At 36.9% G+C, this 21,551-nt stretch overlaps 1 protein-coding gene across 1 annotated transcript in view; it reads right to left on the bottom strand.

Moving 5' to 3' along the window:
• ROBO2 (roundabout guidance receptor 2) overlaps positions 1 to 21,551 on the bottom strand; it is a 615,454-nt gene that overhangs the window by 12,182 nt on the left and 581,721 nt on the right. Inside the window, exons 23-25 of the mRNA XM_030939677.1 lie at positions 17,398 to 17,658; positions 12,643 to 12,848; positions 49 to 222 (exon numbers count right to left, since the gene is read on the bottom strand). Of these exons, the coding sequence (XP_030795537.1) occupies positions 49 to 222; positions 12,643 to 12,848; positions 17,398 to 17,658 (641 nt within the window). The remainder of the gene's footprint in view (positions 1 to 48; positions 223 to 12,642; positions 12,849 to 17,397; positions 17,659 to 21,551) is intronic.

Raw genomic sequence — 21,551 nt, 5'->3', positions numbered from 1 at the left:
GAGCACGTCTCTTCAGTGAGAAAACAAGGGTAAAGGAAAGAAACCTACCATCTGTCATTCCTTCCCTTCGATGAGGCAATGCTGGTTGTTGGTCCATCCGCCCTCCCTTGTGTTTTTTAGTGGGCCGAGGCCTCTGACTTTGACTCATGGCTGCACTGGTGTTACTGTCAGTAGAAAATGGGCTGGTAGGTCGAGGTCTTTGAGAGGAGGTAAAGGCTTTTCCTAAAATGAAAATAAAGGGAATGGGTTCTGGAGAATGTCATTATAGCCTGCTGATTCTGTCCTGTATTTCTGCTCTATGACTAACCTGTAAATCTACCTAGAGATAACATTTGAAGATAGCAAATATTGGTGCATCTCTGTAGAAAAATATATTTTCTACATTCTTAGGTGCACGTATTTTGTTCAATTTTTAATAAGCTAACAACACCCCCACTGACCCTCCCCAAAAATCAAACAAATGAACATAAAACAGATCCACCAATCCAAAACTCAATATTGCATGATTGATTATACTTTTATTTAACCTTGACAATATTAGTGATATTTTCAAAGATGCATGCAAATTCATGCAGCTTTTAGTTCTTAAAATTAAAGAAGCTATCTATGAAGTATATACTGTTTTATTGTTTAATAAAATTTCATCCTTGGAAATTTACAAACTCTCTCTGAACACAGAAGAATGCCATATGGTAATTACATCTGAAATTTTACATGAAAGGTCTGCTCAGACACATATATTACATCGACCTTACCACTTATGCACACACACGATGACTTCTACCTCTTTTGGCATAAACTCAATAACATCTGTGTAGAGGACAGCAGGTTAAAATCGCCTTGTACATCCAGCGTGCAGTAGGTATTTTCTGGTGAGTATTACTGTATCTGAGCAGGCTCCAAGTTCTCACTGAAAAGTGGTATGAGCTGTGCCCTTTCCTTGTGGTTTAGAGTAGGTGTACAGGGAAATATATTCTGGGAAAAGGTTAGCTAATACATTTTCAACACCTTACGATTTTAGTACCATCTTTATTATAGTAACAGAGGCCTGGTTTATGTGCATGTATTTATTCTCCTGTGTATGTTTTCATTTCATACAACATTATTGTATGTAGTTACATTTTCTTAAGTCGATGTGACAGGATATTACTTAATGCTTTATTAGCTATTAGCATACATGCAAGAAATGCACTTATGCTTTCTAATGTATTAGTTTCCTTGCGCGTTCTCACTGCTCTGTTCACAGCTAATGCCACAAAAAGCAACATCAAGTTTCGGACTTACTCCTTACAATGCAAGACAATTCCAATAACAGTTCTATTACGACACATTTTAGTTTGGATGCTATTTGAAAAATAAACCTCTGCAATGCTTAGAAGATATTTTTTATTTCATTTAAAGATAGCTAATGTATGTTCAAAAGAAATATTGGTGGTATAATTCCAAGAAAACTTCCAAGACTCATTTTTATAACCTGAGAGTTTAGAGAAGGGTAAAAATCATTTTTCTTTACTGTTTGATAACAGTTAAGATTTTGCAAACGTACTTAATGTTTTATTAGTTTGTTTTGCAAGTAAGTTCAGTTTAATTCATATATTAGAATATTCTTATATGTATAGTTAAGAATTTTACATACAAATATAAAAGCACGCATCAGGCCTAAGTTACTTTGTTTCAAATGTTTACAAATTACTGATCTATTATTAATCCCACATTCTTTTTTGTGGAATGAGCAGCACTTGAAAAATTATAAAATTGTTCTTTTATATGATTACTTATCACTCTCAGAAATCAAAATTAAATTACCCTAAAGATAAATACACATGTAGTCATTAAGTTATTCAACTTGCAAATGCAGTGGGTGTATCTTTAATTAGCATCCTTTAAGACAAATAATAAATTATTGTATTAAAATCTTACTAGCCAAACGATTAATAAGACCATAAGCTATTTGAACTGGTAAGACCAACAGCCTTAGACCCATTTACCCCATGCTAAGGAAACCTTCCCAGAAAATGCATTTGCTGAAAGAGATGAGGCAAAGGAAAGTAATGGAGATAAAAGCTGAGTAAATTTAATCACTGGGTACATTATTAATTGTGTGAGGATTTTGCAAAGTGTGAGTTATTGAAAATTTAATGGCAATCTTAGTTGCTGCTCTGCCGTAATATAAAAAGGAAGCATATTCCAATTAATCAGCAAAGCCGTGAAGAGAAAGGAAAATCAGAGATAGAAAGTGGTGAGGAGGAGTCTTTTCTTGGCTCTGCAAAACTAGCATCAGAAGAGAGTTTTGGTAATGGAGCATCCAAATTGTGTTCATGCACATTAAAGAAAGCCCTACAGCCAGACTCACTGAGGGGAAAGAACAGGAGAAAAGAGGTCAGTGTCCAAGGACAAGATTCTCTCATGCAAAGAGTGTTGACTTGGAGTCTACCAACCTGTTCTTGTAAGGCTGGTTCCATCCAGCCTAAAACCAGCTTTATCTGCTGCTGCCACCAGTGCTTGTGCAAAACTGCCGCTGGCAAAGATAGAGCCATCGGAGGAGCTACCTACACTAGATCTATGACTAGAAAAGTTACGATCCTCATCAGATGCAGAGCCCCATCCATTTACCATTGAACCTAAAAACAAATGTAGTGGTCTAGTGAGTTGTAGATATTGAAAATCTCATCTGCTGTACACACTATACTAATGAGCAAGTAGGCTGTCCTCGCTTCTTCCTTGAAGTTTCATCATGATTTCTTTAGCCAAACGCAAGTATCATGTACATTTTAAACATTTTTTGTGCAGAAGAAAGAAGCTCATTTAAAACCTGTATCTGTTTGCAACACATCAGCAAAGCATGTGCTGTACTGTTCAACTCTTACATTGTTTAAACTATTACACAAGCATTTTCCAAAAGAGAGTTGTGATGTATACTTTAAGCTACTATAATTCAGAAATGAACACTTACAGTAAAACAAACTTAAGTGTTCTTAAACACATCACAGACTCAGTTGAAGAAATAGTGTGAATATATTTTGAATTTAATGCAGACTCCAAAGATAATCTGCATAGAAACTACACTATATCATAACAGGCAAAAATTATTTCAAGATTTTAAAATATAAACTTAATTACAAATAACAACAAAAATTCACAAACAAAAAACATATAAACAATACCAAAGCAAATGAACTTAGAACATAAGAAAAATATATTTTAAAGAAGTTCTATTAATTTAAATGCTCTTTTTGCTTACTTTGCCTTTTAAGTTATTTAAGAACTCCAGCTTTCTCTTTAATACTAAGATTTATGTTAAAAAGTAACATTTATAAGGACTATCATTGGCATTAATATGAATTTTTTCTGCAAAATGCAACATGGGAATAGAGGAAAATTAATTTAATTTTATGTTTAAAGAGCTGTAAGTTGTGAAGATACTCAGAAACATTTTTTCTTGATTTTCTAGCAAGTCATTTATAATTTTATATATTTTCTTAGACAAAAACAAACAGAACATAATCTACTTAATAAAATTAATATTACAAGATTTATTCATGTTGGTATACCATTAATTCATGACACAAAAAACTACCAAGTATTGTTTATCCTATTTTTGTTAGAAGAGGGGTAAAAAGTATTTGTAAGAAACTAATTTAAGATTTCTAAATAAATCAAATACATATTTACATAAAAGAGATGAAAGTCAAATGCTATAGACTGTTTATTTATTTATTTTTTCTCTAATATTTAAGCAACTACAGAATAGTTAGGAGTGTTGCCCTGATGCAGTATTTGTAATTTTAGTCAAGGGGCCAGGATACAATGACACGGATTCATGCACTTTCAATACCAAGAAAACAGAAGCTGAACTGGTTTGAATGATCTGAGAAGTTAAAAGGGTGTTAAGTGTAGCAAAGAAAGATAGAGTTTTGATTCTGGTTGCCAAAAGCACAGAGATACACTTTTTACTTTTCAAACAAATTCCCTTGACACAGGCCACTGCAAGGAAGGCGAGATAACACCAGCAACTGAGCCTCTTCTGAGAGAATCATTTCTGGGTTAATAACCACAAGTCAAGGACCAACAATCCAAAATGAAAGAAGAAATGATGCAGTAGGCTTTGCAATGTAATGCTGTACTAGATAAGAAAAAAAAACCAAAGAAATTCAGTGAGGGGGTCACAAAAGAATATGAAACTCTGGAACTGAGGATAGTTTAAAAACGTCTGAAAGCTCACTCCCAGTCCCTTCCCTGTGCTGTTTTCTGTTTTCTAAATGCCTGCTCTTACTGTCCAAATAAACATCTCTTTAATCTTCATCTTACTTCACTCCTAAACTCCTCCTACCTACTTTCATTCTCATCTCTTCTGTCTTCCTCATTGCTTTCTGCACTATCTTTGTGAACCACTTACATACATGTGTTCCTCTGTTTAAAGCCTTACCCAGCTAGCCAATGCCATATCCAAACAGCTAGTTAAGTATTTGCAACTCTTCAATATCTAGCCTAGCCTACTGATATGATGTGGCTCTGCATCCACACCCAAATTTCATCTCGAATTGTAATCCCCATGTGTCAAGGGGGGGACTTTGTGGGGGTGAGTGGATCATGGGGGCGGTTTCCCTCAGGCTGTTCTCATGATAACTGGTTGTTCGATAAGTGTCTGGCATTTCCCCTGCTCGCTCGCTCTCTCTCCTGCTACCCTGTAAGACATGCTCCTTTGTCTTCTGCCATGATTGTAAGTTTCCTGAGGCCTCTCCAGCCATGCGGAACTGTGAGTCAGTTAAACCTCTTTTGTTTATAAATTACCCAGTCTCCAGTAATATCTTTATAGTAGTGTGACACCAGACTAATATACCTGCTGTGTATTAGTCCTCATTCACTCTCTTACAGCCTGTGTGTCTCCTTGCTCATTTACATAACATCATCTTTCATTCTTTAGACAGAGATATTGCCACTAACGCTATTAACCACTGACAAACTTTAAAGTCTAAATTAAATGCCATCTCTGTTATCACCTTAATTCTATCTTATTATAGGGAGAATCCATCTCTCTACCTCCTTTGGTTTCCAAACACTACACATAAACTCGCATATCAGTTCTCTCTATATATTACGGTCTGCTGCACATATGTTTCCTCTCCTAGACAATGGAATTCTGGAGGTTAGGAACTATTTCGTATCTATTTTCGTATTTCTTGTTCAGGGACATTTTACATTAGAAATTCAATAAACAGTAGGCATATGGAATTAAATGCATTCAACTTTTTCATTATTTTATAATTCTGTGTATGACATTATTTGATGTGTAATTTCTTAGCAATAGAAAGAACTTTCTCATAGGAACTCTTAGAAAGTTTATTAAATAAGGAATATGATGATACTATATAAATAGTAGACATATATGTGATATATACATGTGTGTATTGGTTATGCTTTGATACACTTAAATATTGATATTTAGCAATATCTTTTAAAAATTAAGATAAAAAATTTACATTAAGTGGCAGCTTTGTTTCTTTGGAGTGTAACTTTTCCATCCATGTTTATCCATCTTAAGGCACTTGGCCCAGTGATTTGTTTTCTAAAATTTTTATTCTTCCACTATAACCAGCCTAAAAATAGTTGAGTTTCTTTGGTTTCATGTCTATGTCTGCTTGCTGTGTAATTCCAGCCTGAGGATCTAGCAGAGGGACACATTTGGTCTCTGAACCTATAAAACTGACTGTGGTGTAGCTATTGAGAGGTGAAATCAGTAAATCCTACACTACAGTAGTAGCACTGAAGAAATTATATCCTGTGAGACCTCCTAGCAGAGAGTCAGCCTAACTTTCTGCCTCAAATAATCCCATTTATCTCCCTGCGGTAACTTGCCAGTCCTTCATCCGAGCACTTCCACACACACACTTGTGATACTCTAAACAAACGGACTACTTCCTGCCTTTGTGTGTTTGCTCTGCCTCTCTCCCAGCCTTTAGTGCTCCTTGTATGTCCTTAAAACTCCCAATTATGCAACAAGTTTTCCCTGCTGCTTTTTGTCTCCCTCTGGGAAGAGAGAGTAACATGGAAGACAGGGCTTCAAGTGAGTATTGGTAAATACAGAAAGAACATCAGCTATTCTTTCTTTTGTACTTCTTGTAAGAGCAAAGAGACAAGATAGATGACTTTAGAATTCAAGATATGTGGCTACAGATACTTGGCCATGTCAGGCAACAGGAAATCTCGTGACTCAATCCGAAGAGACGGAAGTGTCTCATGTTAGTGTAGTTGTGTTTGCCTTCAAAACGGAGGGCAAGGAACATAGAAAGAAATTTTCTCTCTCCTTCTTTTCATCTCTCCACCTCTCTGTCTGGTATCTTTGACCTCCCTTCCTCTACAGTTTGGTTAAGATGTATGGAATGGGCATATCTATGGTAAATATTTTTAAAAGACATTTGGCCACATTCCATAAATCAAATAGTATATAAAATATTAAAATTCCTTCTGTAAAATGGCTAAAATATATTGAACACCCACTGATTTTACCTCTTAGTGGCCTTTCTAAAAAAAGGAAAAATGTTGAGATTTAAACATGAACAATGAGCTGAAGATCTAGGTAAACAATTTCCCCTCTAAAAAAAGAGAGAGAGAGAGAGAAGTAAATGAATGAACAAAAATAAAAATATGAATTCGCAAATTTGAAAGTAAGTCACTTTTGTGATAACTGATTTTTCTTTCCTAAACGTAAGTATAAACATGAAAATTAAAATGAACCCCAGGTGAAACCAATTCGGCTACAGGCTTCTTACAAATTATAAGCACTCCATACCAATTTGACATGTTTTAACCCCAAACATAATCAATACATATTTAAACGTTTAATGAAAAATGAATTTACGTCAGATAGCCAAATTTATTTGTGTTTACATTTTCAATCGTACCAAATTTCCCTGATTTAAATTTCAGAAAGGCCACAAAAAAATCTCAAATGTATTCAAGCTGTTAAAGTAGTCCTGCACACAGGACATTAAGTTGTTGCTCGAATGTTACTGAGCAGTAAAATAGCATGATAAAGTGGCATCTTGCTGTGTCTCTATTACATCTTCAGCACTAAAATTAATTTATGATCAGTCATCAATTCATTTACATGTCGTTTTATGCTAAATCTTTCCTTGCTGATAAATGCTTATCCTTAGATCCATTAAGCTAGAGTAAAGTCTGTGCTTTATAATATGACCCTGCTAATTGTTGCATTACCATTTTTATGAGATACAAAAACTAGCCGTCCCCCATTTTTTTCAACCAATATTTAATCTATGAACTTTTCCTATTCAATGTTATTTGTCTATCTGTTAAGTAAAAGCTGCAGCTACAAACGTCTTTAGATGAATTAATCCAAATATTGACCTTTGCCTACATGTAGAAAAACATGTAAAATCTGCAGAACTTCTTCTTTCACTCAAACATTTTGAATATGCAACGATTCTACCTGCATGCCTCAGAAAGAAAAGAATGTGTAATCATCTCTAATCCCAGCACTTTGGGAGGCTAAAGTGGGAAGATCACCTGAGGTCAGGAGTTTAAGAACAGCTTGGCCAACATGGTGAAACCCTGTCTCTACTAAAAATACAAAAAAATTAGCTCAGCGTAGTGGCCTGGGCCTGCAATTCCAGCTACTCAGGAGGCTGAGGCAGGAGAATCTCTTGAACCTGGGAGGTGGAGGTTGCACTGAACAAAGATTGCACCACTACACTCCAGCCTGGGTGACAGAGCGAGACTCCATTTCAAACAAACAAACAACAAAAGAAAGAAAGAAAAAAAGAAAAGGAATGTGTAATACATATGGAAAGCAAAATAAGCAAGTAAAAATGTCTTCATTGGGACATATGATGCTTGATACCTTGCTTCAGTCAGATAAAAATTACATGTGTAATGTCCCCCTTCCCCTTTTTATCTGCTCAATTTTGAAATACATATTTAGCTGTTCTTTAAAGACATCAAACTTGTTGAAGTCGTCTAAGAAATTAATTTGATTATTGTGGCATTATCCCTGACATTTTCCTCAATACTAAACTTATTTTCCTTTAAGTTTTGTAGAAAAGCAAAGTTTCAGGTCAAATATTTTAGTGGCCGAGGCTCTAAAAGCTGTGTGGTTGCGTCAGATGGTGAGGCCGCCAGGTTTCATTGTTTGCATATTGACTGCTGTGGGAGTTCCAGTACAAACCTCCAAACACATAAACTAGAAAATATAGAGCCATGATTTCCTTTCAGCTGTGGGATTCATGTGGAGTCCAGCAGTCGAGGAAACTTTCTACTTGTCTCACTGAACAGGACACAATCTCAGTCTTCCTTTTTGTGATCACGGAGGCAGTTAGAAGCTCTGCTACACGTTGAGGACATTTTCCCCCTGCACTCTCTCCTACTGCCTTCTGTTTCGTTTTTCCTGGTGGTGTCATTAAATTCAGGAAATAATTACCCTTGACTCCCACCATGGAAGTTACAGAAAGAAGTACTGGAGCCCTCTCCCCCACCGTTACCCAACGGTTTGGCATTTAGGAAGAAATTACAGGTTTATTCCTGAAGACAGAAACAAGCCTTTATGTTTACTTTCTAGCGCAAACAGAGTCCAGTGAGCTGTAATAAATAAGTATGTTGTATTTTATTACAATCAAACAAGTGTGCATTATGAGCACAGATTACGAAAATTATTAAAATGAGGTTCACTGCAAAAGTGCTGCTAGAGCTGAATTTTGGTAGCATGGGTCACTATAAATAAACACAGAACTGAATGTGAAAAAAATGCATCACAAAAGTCACAACTAAAATTAATATCTTGATCTTGATTAAATGCTTGAGGAAAAAGGACTCATGTTTCTAGAGAGAAAATTATATGTTGTGCTTGTATACATATTTATTCATGTGTGTTTATATACACACACTCAGTTCCACATATTAAGCAACAAACCAGCATATTATTTTCCTCTTAAATATGCCTATGCCACAGATCAGAAGAAAGTTGTGTGTTCCCAGAGCAGGGATCATGATAATTTGTCTTTAGAGTAAGACTGATCGATTTTGAACATTCTTCTTCCATTTCTCAGGTGGGTAACCTGGAAAAAGGCTTTAAAACCCTCGGTGACTCAAGTTTTTAGTCTAGTAAATGAAAATAATACTATTAGTAGGGTTGTGAGGATTAAATGAATTAACATACACTAAAACTTTATAATTGGGATCAGCAAACTTTTTCTGTAAAATGACAAACACTAAGTATTTTAGGCTTTGCTGTCCCTGTCATACATTCTTCTTAGTTTTTGTTTGTTTGTTTCTTGTTTTCCCATAACCCTTTCAAAAATGTGAAACCTATTCTTAGCTCATGCGACCACCCGAAATACAGGCTACTGCTTAGAAAGATGCCTTGCATGGGCCGGCCGCAGTGGCTCGTGCCTGTAATCCCAGCACTTTGGGAGGCCGAGGCATATGGATCACGAGGGCAGGAGATGGAGACCATCCTGGCTAACACGGTGAAACCCCGTCTCTACTAAAAATACAAAAAACTAGCCGGGCGAGGTGGCGGCGCCTGTGGTCCCAGCTCCTCGGGAGGCGGAGCCAGGAGAATGGCGGGAACCCGGGGGGCGGAGCTTGCAGGGAGCCAAGATGGCGCCACTCACTCCAGCCTGGGCGATAGAGCGAGACTCCGTCAAAAAAAAAAAAAAGAAGAGAAAGATGCCTTGCACTTAGTAAAGGTTGTATATGTGTTACCTATTATTATTATTATTGAATCTAAATTTTTAGCCAAGTGATTAGAAGTGATAGGCATTCAATAGGTGTTTGTTGTAGAAAGAAAGAAATATTAACAGCAGACCTGCAAATACGTATTATCCACTACTGAGATCATGGGATATGGAACTGCTGTTACTTTCTTCTTTTTTTAGCCTTCTTCCCTCATAGACCATCATTTCAAAATTTAAGAACTCCCTCACAAATTAGTTGCTATAAAAACTTTTGCAGTTAACATGCTTATTTCTTTACAAAAAGATGGTTTCTGGCCCTGAATAACTGCTGATATATTCCCTAATGTGGCAGCTGTGAAGTGCAATATATCCAAGTAAAATTCTGCCTAATTTCACATACGGGCTTACTAGCCCATCTCAGGGTTGTTATTGAACTAACATTCTGATTGGCTTCAGAGTTTCAGGGACTGGAACCCAATATTCTGATTGGCTTCAGAGTGTCAGAGACTGGAATCCAATATTCTGATTGGCTTCAGAGTTTCAGGGACTGTGTAACCCATGCTGCCTCCTGTAACTGTGAGATCTATTTAATAAAATGGTCATTAGTTTCAAGAAAGTGAAAATAACTAACAAAATTTCAGGGGGAGGTAATGACTAATTTATTCCCACCACAAACACATTTAGAACCCACAGTAACTGGTGGTATGATCCGCATCCACTGTATGGGCACTTACCATGTTAAAAACGTAAAAAGCTCGTAGAAATAATGCCTGTTTTATTGCCCACCTCATTCAGTGCTATTAAACTAACCTGAAGAGTCTGAGGAAAACATAAGCACGTTAGAACAACATTCATTGGCCTGCTGATTTCTCTAATATTCAGTCTCTATATACATCCACCTCAGGGCTATTCTCATACGTGTCTGCATGTGTGCATGCGCACACACTTTATCACACTTACAGCCTTATCTACACTCTCACACGTTTATACACACACTCCGTACACAAGCACCCACATCCACATTCCAATACACTCACACACCTAACACATACTCTCTCACACACACACACTCATAAGCACTCACATACCACAGAAAGCAAATTAAATCTTTGATCACACCTTCTCCACAAAGTTATTGTGGAAGAGAAAGAGAAAAAAAAGAGTGGGTTTGTATTTGGCTACTTTTGTGTAGAGCACAACTTCTTTCACTAAAGAGATGTATTATTCATAGGATAAGCTCATCATGGAATACAAACCTAAACACCTGAGGTTTTTATATATGGCAGTAATTAAGCAGTGAATTCAAGGAGGAAACCAGACTTTTTTCTTAGCAATAAAAGCTTCATTTGGAGTGAACATTACACTGGCTACAGGAAAAATGCAGATTGCTTGAGCTGCAGTCACATCAGGTAGCCTAACATGTCACAGGTGAGCATGTAAAAGTGCGAAACGGCATTCCCCTGATTTATAGAGATATTTATCATCTTTGACATTATAATATTTAATAAAAGAACTACACAGATTATAGCTGACTTTTTTTCATCATTATTGCAGTTTGTTACTGCATTTCTAATGGAAAAGAGTTCAGTACCATCAGTGAAATATGCAAAAATATGCAGAATTTTACCCTGAAGGAGATTATGCTGGAAACTCAGGCAAAGGGGTTTAACATAAAAGTGCACTAATAAGTCCGCTCTCTGCATTTGAGGATTTTAACCTGTGCTCTGTCACCTTCGGTTGGATCTGGATTTCAAACCACAGCAGTGTATCTGCAGCTCTTAAATCTTAATTAGGCTGGCAAGCAGACCAGACCCTAAGTAAGAAGAAAAACTGAAAAATGGGCTCGTGCATCACACATTGTGTAATTCAGGGAGGAATGCAGAGGGAAATCATAGGCACTGATGCTGCTTTATCATTGTCATAAGCCAGTTTCCATCAGTGTTTGCAGAACTCTAACACATTGTGTAAAATCTGTGAAAGTTTGGAAGCTGTTGGCATAATTAAGTGAGATTGTGGTCAAATACCTCCTAGGACGAAAGATGTCATCACAGTAAATACAAATATGAGCAGTCTTCTGAGAAGACCCAGTGAAATGCAGAGACCAGACTTCAGTTTGTAGTAGCTCTGTCTACACAGTCATGTAGGAGGACATTTTCTTGTGTCTCCAACAATGTATATCTATTTGAATAGAAAGACTGAATTTTTAGTTTTCTCCATATTCATTGTGGCCATATTAGGATTTAAAGTTTTCTTTAAAAAATGTGGTCCATTTAAATCCCTGAAAATAGGTTATGCCTCAGTCCTGGGATCATCGCAGAGGAGTTCTAATGGAACTGTTTCACTTGGTGAACAAGGCAAGAGAAAGCCAAAGAAGTGCACAGAAAAAATAACCGCATTTCTTGGAAGAGAAGCACCTACTAGATTCAGCAAATGTGAAATGCATAAACATATGGGTTATCTCGCTATACATTTCCTTTACTCTAAAAATAATACCTTGTGCAACCTTAAACTGCCTTATTCAGGAGACTTGCTTACTTTCTATCAGTGAATGATTTTACAGAGTGAAATATCAAGAAGCATTTTAAGATTGCATTCACTTCATATGCTGTTCCTGATATATATAAAAAAGATCATTTCTAAAAGTCAAGGTTTTCATGTAATAGACTTGGTTTCCTAGTACAGTGAAATTCTCTATGAAAGCCCTAGATACAATTGAGTTTTCTTTCATGTCTTTAACGCTCTTTAAAATTCATGAATTTTCTTATCATTTTTGCAGGAAAGCAAAAGTATTTCCAAATCCTTTCTGAATTTCGTATTTAACATTAACATATTTGAAATGTTACAGAAATAGATGGAGTGGAATAAATCTTACAATAAGGAAGTAGTTGATTTTTGATGCATTTTAACGTTACCAGTAGGTCAGTTATTCCTATTAAATTGGTTCCATTACCTGTCACAGAGCTGTCTAGATTGTCCATACTGGATCCAGGAGTCTGGTCCAGTGCTCTCAGGGGCCTGGGGATTTCTAAAGCTTCCTCTTCGTCGTCAGCATCATCATCTGGAACATCTGTTTCCAAATCAGAAATCAAGGCTCCGGACACATAACCTAATGGTGGAACCGGAGGCTGTGGAGGTTGATTATTGCTTTGAATGTGCCTAGAATTCAAATGAAATTTAAAAAAGAGAAGCAACTCATTAACATGCAACAAAATCATAATTTTAATTAAATGCATGCTATAGTGACTCATATTGTCTTCTTCCTTTCCATTAACTAATTTTGGAGCTCGTAATGCTTTCAGCAGAGACAATGACTATGAATATGAGCTTCACCAAACAAGGAAAACATAGACCACTAAACTCTTCACTTGGGATAATACGTGGAGGAAAAAAACTACGGACCCAGTATTTTTGTGAAAAGAAGTCATCTAGAGGGGCCTAGGAATATTCGCCACGAGGAACTATGTAAAGTGGACATTTTTCTCCAAAAATACTACACCTTTGTCCCCAGTTTAATGTCAAAATTCTACTCAGTCTGTGTAACCCATGCTGCCTGCTGGCCCTTATGAAGAAAAGATGTCACATGAGGTCCTAATAGTCCCTGCCTCCCAACCCTGAACACATTCCCCACCCTGGAAGGCTTCCTCCCCACACGGTCCCTCTCACATCAAGGCTGGAAGGCTATTTCCACGTTCACTGTAACCCAGTGTAGGGCAGGCACAACTGATTTGTGCTCCAGCAGCTATTTATGCATCTGTCTCACTCACCAAAGTCTTAAACTCCTCAAAGTCATAAACGATTCATCTAAGCATTCTCTGTGTTTAGAACACTAGTGTATATCATAAACCTTTTGCAATGAATAAATAATTCTAATCTCAGCCTTATGAAATAAATAGATCATGCATTATCAACTCTTATTTATTTCTTTATTCATTCATTCATTCATTCATTTATTTTGAGAGACAGGGTCTTGTTCTGCCACCCAGGCTGGAGATGCAATCATGTCTCACTACATCCCTGACTTCCCAGGCTTAAGTGATCCTCCTGCCTCAGCCTCCCAAGTAGCTGGCATTACAGGTGAGCTTCACCATGCCCAACTAGTTTTTAAATGTTTTGTAGAGTGGGACTATATTGTCTAGGCTGGTCTGAAACTCCTGGGCTTAAGCAAGCGTCCTGCCTCAGCCTCCCAAAGTGCTGGGATTACAGGCATGAGCTATCATGCTTGGCCCAACCTTCTTTAGAATTTATTAAAGTGAAGGTCAAATTTAAGTGACTTGTTTCAAACCAGGTAGCTAACAAAATGTGAAGCTGGGCAGTAAGGTCCAGTTGATTTGTTTTGAGTCTACTCAGATTTTCTTCAAAACCATAAAATGCTAAATGAAATCAATTCATTGTTATTTGTTACCAGCCTTAAAAAGTGAACGTACTACATGTTTTAACATAGTAAGTATTTTCTTTGCCTTCATAAAAAAGGTATTTAAAAGACCATGCTATTTAAGGGAGATATTAAAAAGTACTATGCATTTTTAGTGTTGGCTCGTGAATGAAAGACATTAGATTATTTTTCTCTGTCATTTGCATGCTTCGGGAAAGGTATTTTAATCTTCCGGAATTTGTTTAATATTCCTCTCCCAACTGGCTTCTTGAACATGTAACCAACCTCAGTGTTAACAGGATTCTTGGTATTTCAATGTTAAAACAATTTCTAGTTCTGGAAGTTACCTCAATATCATCAGACCCCAATCTTCAATCTTTAATAGATTAGGAAGTTGAGGCCCCAAGTTAGTATTTGGTATTCATCACAGCCTGCTGGTTGAAAAATCAGAAGAAATAGCAAGTTTCCTAAGTATTACTACAGAAAAGCTTGAGGATAGATGAGCACATCTTGCTATAAATGTTGTCTCCAATCTGCTTATGAATTGGGAAGGGAGGCAGCCGAGTGATGAGCAAGAGGCTACAGGGCAATATGATTCATTCTCCTGTAAGGATGTGGACTTGGGTCCTGGAAAGGATGGATCACACCAACAGTCTGGTCCCTACATCACTGTTGACACCTCTTGATAAAACAAATATACCTTGATGGATGAAAAATGTGCTCCTTTTTAAGCACAATTAAGAGGTAAAATGAAATACAGGAAGAGTATACATAACCCATTTATAAATATCTTCCAGTGACAGGCACTGTGCTGTTTACTTCATGAATCAATAGAAACAGATCCTGGGAGGCGGAGCCTGGGAATCATTATTTGTTAAACAGTCCTCCTATGATGTCGATGTGCCACCAGATGGAGAGTCACTTCCAAACCAGAAGCACATGCAGGCTCCTGACTCCTAGAGGTGGAGTCAGCCAAGACGTTCGGAAAGATTGCTGGCTGAGTAGGAACACACTCAGAAAAAGAAACAGGGTGTCCTCTAGGGGTGTTTGCAGCAGGCGGAGATGAACTAATTTGTTCATTCTTTTAGCAAATATCTATCAAGCACTTACTAAGTGGTACACTCTTCTAAGTGTGGGAAGACAGCAGTGAACAACACAGGGGTGAAAACCCAGACCTTTCTAAATAACAACAGCTAATACACAGCCAGGTACAGTAGTATATAAGTTCATACTCATTTCATTCTCACAAAAAGTAGGATATGTAACAAAAGAATTGAAGCTCGACCCAAGAGAGATTAGGCCTTTGCCCTCTACTCCTGGGAAGTAATCTCTAAGCCCTTAGAATGTCCTGCTTGATAAAAGTCTCTCTGTTTACCTAGAGACCTTAGGCTACTCCAGAAAGCATAGCAATATGATTTATGGTGGGGCTTCGAGTTGCACGGTATCACCTCAGCCTCTGGAGGGGCTGGAAATTGAGGTCAGCCATGTGGGTAGTAACAATGCCTGTGTGACAGAGCCAAAATGAAGTCGCAGGACCTCAGGGAAGGTGTGCCCATCCCTGGCTGGCAATTCTCCCTGGTGTTTAATGTCACGCTTTTTGTTGGGAAAGTAACGCTGTCTATGATTCCACTGAGAGAGGACAACTGGAAGCTCTGCTTTTGGAATTTTCCTGGACTATGTCCCATGCATTTCTTCTTTTGGCTGATGTTAATGGATGTCTTTTCACTGTAATAAACTGTAGCTTTGGGTGTAAAATCTTTTGGTGAGCTCCATGACTTACTATAGAGAATTCTCAAACTTCAGAGTGGTCTTAGGGACCCTTGAAACTTGTACTTGCTATCAGAAATATAGGTGGTCTAATTTCCTATATGAGCTAATTCCTATTATCACCATCATTTTACACACGGGGAAACTATAGCATATAAATGTTTAGCAAGTTGCCCAAAGTCATGCAGCCAGTAAGACAGGTTCATCTCCACAGCAGTAGTCCCAACTTTGGCTGTTGCAGTCAAATTCCAGATCATGGCAGTCAGAATCTTTCTCTGGGAGTGGAGCCCAGGTACCAATATATTTTAAGGTTGTCCAAATGGTTCTAAAATGTAGGCAAATTTGAGAACCCTTCAGCTTGAGTCTGTGCTTTAGACGACCAAACTGCATTGCTTCATTAATTAACATGAAGGAATTCTATGGCTCTTGAAGCAGCTGACTTCAGCTTACATAGTGATGTTTTATAAAAAGCAGATTGATGACAAATAATAGCATTTAACAGCAAGTTGTCTTTGACCTTTGAGAAAGCATCTGACAATCGTTGGACAATGTTCAAGAATGTCTTATCTTAAGAAAAGAGGCTGTTTGTAATGATCTTTAAGTAATACTACTGCTTTTGGTATCTCTTTCTATGTACAGTTAGCTGTATTTTAAAAATAAATACTTCATTAATAATGAGCATAAGAATTATTTATCCCCAAGACTAGAACTATTTTAAAAAACAAAACAAACACTATTTAAAAAATTTACTCAGACTTCAAGCACAAAGTGTAAATCAACAGAAGAAAATTGGAGTATGACATGGAGATTTAAAATAGTGATATAACAGTCTTGCCTTTGAAAATTAAAATAGAAACATTGAATAACAAAACAAAAAAAAAAACCTGTATAAAATTGTGAGAGTTAGTCCCATTTATATATCTGTGTTAATTCCTCAGGATACCTAGGTAAATTGCCACCTATAGTTTATAGAAGTTTATAGATTGATTAGAAAAAGAAATGTTAAATTTTTGATTACTCCTGTTTTTCATGCATTTACTGATACTAATATTGTTGTTTTTTTCTGTTGTGTTTAACTCAGGTAAAGAGAGTCTTTTAATAACTAATACTGACCACATGTGATTTGCAGAAGCTCACATTTACATATTGACAACCACATACAGAATTAATCACAGGCACTTTGAGGAATCTAAAAGGACTCTTTTATTACATCATGGGATGTGAGTTCAAGGATATGCTAACTGAAGATAAACCATAAATCAGAGAAGACTCTGGTGTAGCCAAGAGCACTTTAGCCTGAAATATAGCAGATTTGAATTCTTGCTCTAGTTGTAATTTTAGTTCTAGTTCTAGTTCCAGCTCCAGTTCCAGTTTCAGTTCTAGTTCTAGTTTTGGCCAAATTATTTAACATTTCTGCAGTGAATATATTTATCTAAATGATTAAGGAGTTATACAAAATCACTTTTAAACCTAGCTGTGTAGTTCTATCAGAATCTCTTGTGAATTTATTTTTAAAAAATCCATGTGTTGAAAGTATGGGTCTCTTGACTTAATGAAGATATTTACCATGTTTGTTTTGCTATATCAAACTGATAGGCTCTTGTCAATTCATCCAGGTGAGCCTGCAGCATGGGTTGCATCTCTTCCCGTGGGGATGGAGTAAGAGTTGCAGTGGACTGCTGTCCAAAGGAGATAGCAGGAGAAGAAGCCACGCCTCGGACAGGAGGTGTTGGGACCCTATCATCATCTTCTTCCAGTTCATCTTCCAGACCTTGATGTAAGTAAGTTTGTACTGGCAATGGTGGGCACCAACTATCACTGTCATAGCTGAAATTAAATGAGAAAAATAGGCACATTGACACAAATACACATACACATACATGCACGCAATTCTACTGGCAGTAAGCAGCAACCACATGGTATCTGAAATGCTCTCGCGGTTCATTTCTTCCTGAAGCTGTTGGTGTCACCACAGTAAATCACCTGGCTGTTATCTTAACTTCTAATTGTAATTACATCTGTTATCTCAATATCTTAATTTATTCTTAAAAGACCTTATTAGCTAATTGTTACCCCACAGTTACAAGAGGCAATAACTTCCCAACAAACTTACTCATGTGAAAAAAACAAATTGCTAATTAAAGACAATTAATGAATTTAGTGCTCATAGATTTAACTACTTCCTTCGCCTGTTCATACTTGTGCACCAACATTACATGCCAATATAGCTGATTGATTATCTAAGAAGTATTGGAGAATTTTACTTATTCTTATTCTAGATATCTGATAACCTTTCATTCCATATGTCATTAAGACTATGATATAAATGCATTCAGTATCTCTTTGATTCTCCTAATTTTCTCAGTGAAAACCAATGTTCTTTATCTTGTCATCCAAATGCAAAACATAAAACGGGAGTTCAAAACCTTGCCCTATAAAATAAAAATGATACTTCTATTGTAGGAAAAAAAAGTTTAGCCTGCGATCTATCCTTCAAAAAAATTTTGAGTGTAAAATATAACAATTATTTAAAACGGTATTTTCTTAGAAAATTAATCCAAAAAGTTTTAACCATGAGACAAAATCAATAGCATTTTTATTTCAATTCTCTGTAGTCCGAATACTTTCAGAAATCAGATTATGACATCCTTTTAAACACAGACAAGGAAAAGATAAATAATATTAATGGATATAATGGTCTTATAAATTCAACATCTTAAATATCTAGTGAATCTTTCTCCTACACTTCATCCCCACTCCCACAATCACACATCAGTTTCCTGCTGTAAACTAGCTCATTAGCTTTCTCCTATTTTTCTGGTATCAACTTTTCTTCTGCCCTTTCTCACCCACATGCAACAGAATTATGTCTCTAAAATCTTCATTCACATCATGCTTAAGCCTAAAATTGTTCAGTGATTATAACTAGCATTATTTAAAAACAAAAACAAAAACCTCTCCAACTCATTAGGTGGGTCTAAAAAATCCATCTTCATCTGATAAACTCATTTTTCTAGCTTAATCTCGCACTATTTCCTCAACATCCATATACCCTATTTTTTTTAAAGTCTGCCTCTGTTTATGACTGTTCTCAAATCACTTGCTTGTAAGTGCCTACTCTTCCTTCAACCAGAGTCACTTCAAATGTCATCAGTTTCGTGAAGTCTTCTCTTCTCCACTCCAAATGGAATTAATTGGAATTCCATAATACTTATATTGTGGTACTCCCCATATTATATTGAGATTATTTGTTTCTGTGTCTCTTTTCTCCCACTATTTTGTGAGATTCTTAAATTTAAGAAAGCTGTAATTCTCAGCTACTTCTTGCACCTAGTACAGTTTCTCGTACATGGGAGCTATTCATGAGGGAAACTGTGGTATTAGTAAATATCAGAAATCTACATCTATAGTCTTGATCCTTCTTACAAACAGTAACTCATAAATGTCCGGATGATTCTTGAATATTTCACTTGAAAGCCTTTTCATTTATTCTGTTTAAAAGCTGAATTATCATAAAATTTGAACTTGTATATTTATATTGGTGTTATTCATAATTGCCAAAATGTGGACGCAACCAACATGTCTCCCAGTAGGTAGATGGATGAATAAACTGCAGTGTGTCTCCCAGTAGGTAGATGGATAAATAAGTTGCAGAACATCCATGCAATGAAGTATTATTTGTTGCTAAAAAGAAATGCGCTGTCAAGCCATAGAAAGACATGGGAGAAACGTGAACGCATATCACCAAGTGAAAGGTCTAAAAAAGGTACACACAATACGATTCCAACTACTTGACACCCTGGAAAAGGCAACACTATGGAGACAGGAAAAAGATGAGTAGTTTCCAGAGGCTAGATGGGAGGAAGTCATGGATAGGCAGAGCACAGAGGAATTTTAGGGCAGTGAAACCACTCTGTATTGTACAATAACGGTGGACACATGTATTACATCTGTCCAAATCCACAGAACGTGCAACACAGAGAGAACCCTACTGTAAACTGTGGACTCTGGGCGATGATGATGTGTCACTGTATGTGCATCATTTGTAACCAATGTCCCACTCTGGTGGAGAATGTTGATAGCTGGGGAGGCTATCAATGTGTAGGGGCTGGGATAAACCTGTACCTTCTGCTCAATTTTGCTGTGAGCCTAAAACAGATGTAAAAATAAACTTTATTTAAAAAACAACTATAAATTTATTTTTTTGGACAGCTATGTGTCAGGGCCCTGAATCTATTTCCCAGAGCATACATTTCAGTGGGGAAAGCTGATATGAAACAAACAATCAATGATGCTACAAAAGCAGAAAGCAGGAGGTCTAAACTAGTTCTGGAGTTGGGCAGGGCTATGTTGACCACCAGTAAAAGGAATATTTTAAGCAACACGTGTGGAAGCCCAGAGGAAGAGAAAATAATTTGAAGAGTTCAAATATTTCCCTAAATGCCAAGAGCTGGCAAAGAAAGAAGAAAATTGGCCATGGAAGAAGCAAGAGAATCTATTCTCTTGCTTATATCTGACCAGGGATAGGCTGGTCACTGAAGGCCTTATCAGCCCTACAAGGAGTTTGACGTTTTCCTGTGGGTGACAGATAGTTACAGAAAGCGTTTTTGTTTGTTTTTTTGGGGGGAATAATAGCATCTTTGGATGTTCAATTTCCTTAGACCCCTAAACTCTTTTTCCCAAATTCCAAAGATTCTTCCTTCCAAGCTAGTTATCATTTTAACTCCATTATTTTTGTTTCCATGGCCATTTTCTTCTCTTGAGGAGGCTACGTAAATGAGTTGCAAGACCCTGTTTCAGAAGTCCTGCACGGTTTGAAAGGAATATTTCCTCCTGAATCTCTATTATAATATTAGACATTATAAACAACAGATACACACTAGTGTGTTACAAATAGCAATTTTTATACTAGAAAATACCATCATTTAAACTGTATTCCCATTTAATTGACTATATAATCAGTGTTAATCTGAATTGAAAAAACATATTGCTCTAAAAAATTGATGCCTTTTTTATCTGTTTTATATGTTGGCGATGACAATTAAATTCCACATGGAAAAAGATCCTATTGCTTTAAAATATTGTAACTCACTGTCCTGGTGGGATTTGCTGCTTTTAGTTTTTCCCATCTTCTAATCAATCTTGCCTGCCACTTACAAATTCATCTATGAAAACAACAGAATGGTCTGAATAAAAATATTTACTTCTCTTTATTCCATCCATTGACATCCATTGACTATGTCTAAGCCTCAATCTCCCAGGCTGGAGTGCAGTGGCGTGATCTTGGCTCACTGCAAGCTCTGCCTCCTGGGTTCACACCATTCTCCTGCCTCCGCCTCCCGAGTAGCTGGGACTACAGGCACCACCACCACGACCGGCTAGTTTTTTGTATTTTTAGTAGAGACAGGGTTTCACCACATTAGCCAGGATGGTCTCGATCTCCTGACCTCATGATCCACCTGCCTCAGCCTCCCAAAGTGCTGGGATTACAGGACTGAGCCACCGTGCCCAGCCAATTGTCACCAATTTTTCTGTGTCATTTTTTTTTGTAAAGATAATTTAGAACAGGAAAGAGCAAATTCTTTACCCTTTTGGGGATAGTGAAGCTGAAAAATGTCCACAGATCCGTCTACTTACCATGTGCCAAAAGAGGAAAAATGGAAAAAGAGATAAAAGAAAAGACTAAAAGAACTTGAAAGAATAAATGAAGGAAAGTTGGG

The sequence above is a fragment of the Rhinopithecus roxellana genome, chromosome 1 (genome assembly GCF_007565055.1).
Source record: "Rhinopithecus roxellana isolate Shanxi Qingling chromosome 1, ASM756505v1, whole genome shotgun sequence".
Lineage (NCBI taxonomy): Eukaryota > Metazoa > Chordata > Mammalia > Primates > Cercopithecidae > Rhinopithecus > Rhinopithecus roxellana.
The sequence above is the reverse complement of the archived record's forward strand: the minus strand, read 5'-3'. Positions and strand labels throughout refer to the sequence as shown.